This window comes from Cyprinodon variegatus, unplaced genomic scaffold (genome assembly GCF_000732505.1).
Source record: "Cyprinodon variegatus isolate N-32 unplaced genomic scaffold, C_variegatus-1.0 Scaffold872, whole genome shotgun sequence".
NCBI classification, from domain to species: domain Eukaryota; kingdom Metazoa; phylum Chordata; class Actinopteri; order Cyprinodontiformes; family Cyprinodontidae; genus Cyprinodon; species Cyprinodon variegatus.
Window position 1 is genome coordinate 198,705 of NW_015151325.1, and position 3,019 is coordinate 201,723.

The 3,019-nt window shown below is 39.1% G+C and overlaps 1 protein-coding gene across 2 annotated transcripts in view; it reads right to left on the bottom strand.

Annotated features, from left to right (window-relative positions):
• Positions 1 to 3,019, bottom strand: part of LOC107099464 (oxysterol-binding protein-related protein 1-like) — a 64,676-nt gene that overhangs the window by 43,765 nt on the left and 17,892 nt on the right. For both annotated transcript variants that reach the window (XM_015397600.1, XM_015397601.1), the window contains exons 10-12: positions 1,373 to 1,446; positions 1,168 to 1,231; positions 977 to 1,078 (exon numbers count right to left, since the gene is read on the bottom strand). In XM_015397600.1, the coding sequence (XP_015253086.1) occupies positions 977 to 1,078; positions 1,168 to 1,231; positions 1,373 to 1,446 (240 nt within the window). The remainder of the gene's footprint in view (positions 1 to 976; positions 1,079 to 1,167; positions 1,232 to 1,372; positions 1,447 to 3,019) is intronic.

Sequence of the window (3,019 nt, forward strand, 5' to 3'; positions counted from 1 at the left end):
AACTGTAAGCCACTCAGTTCAGGTTTGTTCTTCTCAAAACAGATCATCATTTTTTCCCCCATACATTTGCTGTGACTAATAAGTACATAAAAATAATTGTTTGTCCATATAGTTATTTTTTAAGGCAATGACTTTCAAATTTTAAAACAATCTTAAAAAAAAAAATTAAAAACATGATTTTTCTTCACTTCAAAATGATGTTATAATTTTTTGTTGATATATTTCATAAAACTAGAATGAAATAACACATAGAAGTTTATAGTTGTAAGGCAGCAGACTGAAAAATATCAATAAACCAGAAACAGATCAGACGGAGATGATGGGAGGAACTACAGATGCTGTGGTGATGTGAGGAAACCACCCCTAGATATAAGAGCAGCAGGTGCTTAGCTGCCAGGGGCCAAAACAACAGCAATCTTTAATACCTGCAAGGCCTCAAATTGGCAGCAAAACCCTACTGTGTAATTACCTTATATGATTTAGCCTAACCCACTTTAAAGTACCGCATTGTTTAAAAAAATCACCAGATTTATTACACAGATATTCGAACACTAAGGGAAGGTGGACGGATTCATTTCCTGCCAAAGAGACATGATGCAGAACCAGCCGAAGAGAAAGACTGAAGGAAGGTTTTTGTGTAAACATTTCGCAATTTCCTAGCTAATGTTTGCATCAAGTGTTTTTCATATATATGACCTTGTGCAATAAATAAGAATACGTTGTGATAAACAAATCTCTTTTCAGAGCAGGTGATGCATTTTCAAATGGAACGGCAAAAAATAGGCTTTCATGTACAGTTTGTTGTTGGTTGAAGGTGGTTCACTATGAATAAAACCTTTATTTAATTCCTGGAAGTAAGTCTAATTATTTATTAGAAATCACTGAAAACATTCATTAATCAAGTCTATTATTCCATCTTTAATCTAATATTTTATATTTTTCTGTTCCTGAACACAGAGATGAAATGAAAACATACTTTTCTGGCTGCCTCCGGTTCACTTTTAGGGCAAACTTTGAACTGATGCACGCTGTCATCGAAACACTTAAGGCTGAAGAAGCAGTTATCTTTGGCTCGTATCTGGAGAGGGAAGAAAATAAAATAAATATATATGCCTGAATCTAACGTGTGAAAAAAAGGTCAAAGAAGACATTTTAAATGCGGCTTACCAAGCAGGTGGCGTTAGTGAGCGACTTGCAGCCTTGCCTTCTGACATTTACGGCTGCATCGGACCTGTTTGACAGAGAGGGGTGAAAAATACAATTTTTTCCTGGTAAATATTTATCTGACCCTTTTTTATTCCTTAAAATCAGATGCTGAATTTTTTCTTTCCAGGTGCATAATTCAGAGCACAGAGCCAAGCTGAGAACCTACTGCTTTGAGTACCAGGATATGACCCCATCCTGCAGAACCACCCAGTAGGAGCGCCAGCCAAAAAACCTGGAGCTCTGTGGGTTGGAAAAATAAAAACATGCATTCATATTTTCAAAGTTTCAGTGCAGAATCTGTTCATGCGGTTAGAAAAACATGTTCTATTCCAGACTAATTAACTCAGAGGGCAATGAGTTACTGAAGTTAGTGCCTTCTAACTGCTAAATAGCCTTTACATGATAATTACAACTAGGCTTCTTTTCAGCTGTGGCACATCAGACAGCTGGTATGCATATATGGAAATGACTGACAGAAAACAAGCAGCCTGTGTTGACAGTAATGAAGGCATGTCATCCACTGAAACAACGTGGGTCGGTTGTCTTCTATTAATTTGGCCTTTTATCTTGTTAGCTGGATAAATCTCCTGTTTATCCCTAAAGCTGCTATAATTAATGTATTTCTGGATCTTCTGCGTACCTGTGTGTGCACATGGATGCTGCCTGTAGTGACACCTGACAGCTGCAGCTCTACAGGGTTTGTTTACAGCGTTTTTAAAGTTACCAGACTGTGTTTATTTCTGTGCAGAAAACTGCTATAACAGTGTAGCCTTTACCAGTTAATTATCGAAATGTGGGTACAGCTGTTTGAATGCTTTCATATCTAGTAATCATCCTATATTTAATTTTGGGTTTAAATGATTAGTTTCAATCATCCCAGGGTGTACTGGGATGCTGCATGGTTTGAATTCATGTTTGGTTTTTTATTCTTATTTCTCAAAAGGCCAAAGCTTTACATCAAAAATGCATAAATATAGCCTTCTTGATATTTCAATAAATATTTTTATTAAGTAGAAGTAGATTGGAAAGAATAAATTAGTTTTTTTTTGTAGTGACCAGTACATATATTTGACTTTCACTCTAGAAATTACTGGTTGGATGGAAATTGGAGGCTTAAGGCTGATTTATACTCAGAAACCAGGTCGTCTGCGCATGCGTCTGCGCATGTGTCGCAGTTAACGCAGATGTGCCCCCCCTCTGCAGACACTCTGCTGCACCTCTCCCAAACTGTAGGTGACCGCAGACAGTGCCGCAGACAGGAGGCCTCTGATTGGTCAGATCTACATCGCTCTACTCTATGTGTATTTCCTGTTTGGTTCCTTACCGGCTTGTTTTGTTTCTCTGACCGCCATTGAGGAAAACGAGTGGTGAAGATGGAGCAGCTAGAAGAGCGAGGTGCGCAAGAACGCTGGGACCCTTTTTCCACATGGATCCCCGCTCTTTTTGGCCCTCATGCCCCTCTATTGTTGCAAAAAAAAACACTTCCTCACCGCCTCGGCCGTATCTAGACCCACAGCTAGTTCCTGATTGTCCCTCTGGCGTTGTGGCATGGAATAACTTAGCGCAGACCACGCTTCAATATTGGGCAGAAATCAAAAATATCTGCGACAAGCTCACTGCGACACACTGCTGGGGGAGGATAACCAGCCCATAACCATGCTTGTAGCGACAGTGGAGAGGAAAAACTCCCTTCGAACAGGAAGAAACTTGAAACAAGTTTAGTTTAATTCAGTTTATTTCTATAGCTCCAATTCACATCATGTCATCTCAGGTCACTTTCCAGTTCACCAGATCATCCAGTCAGATTGATTCA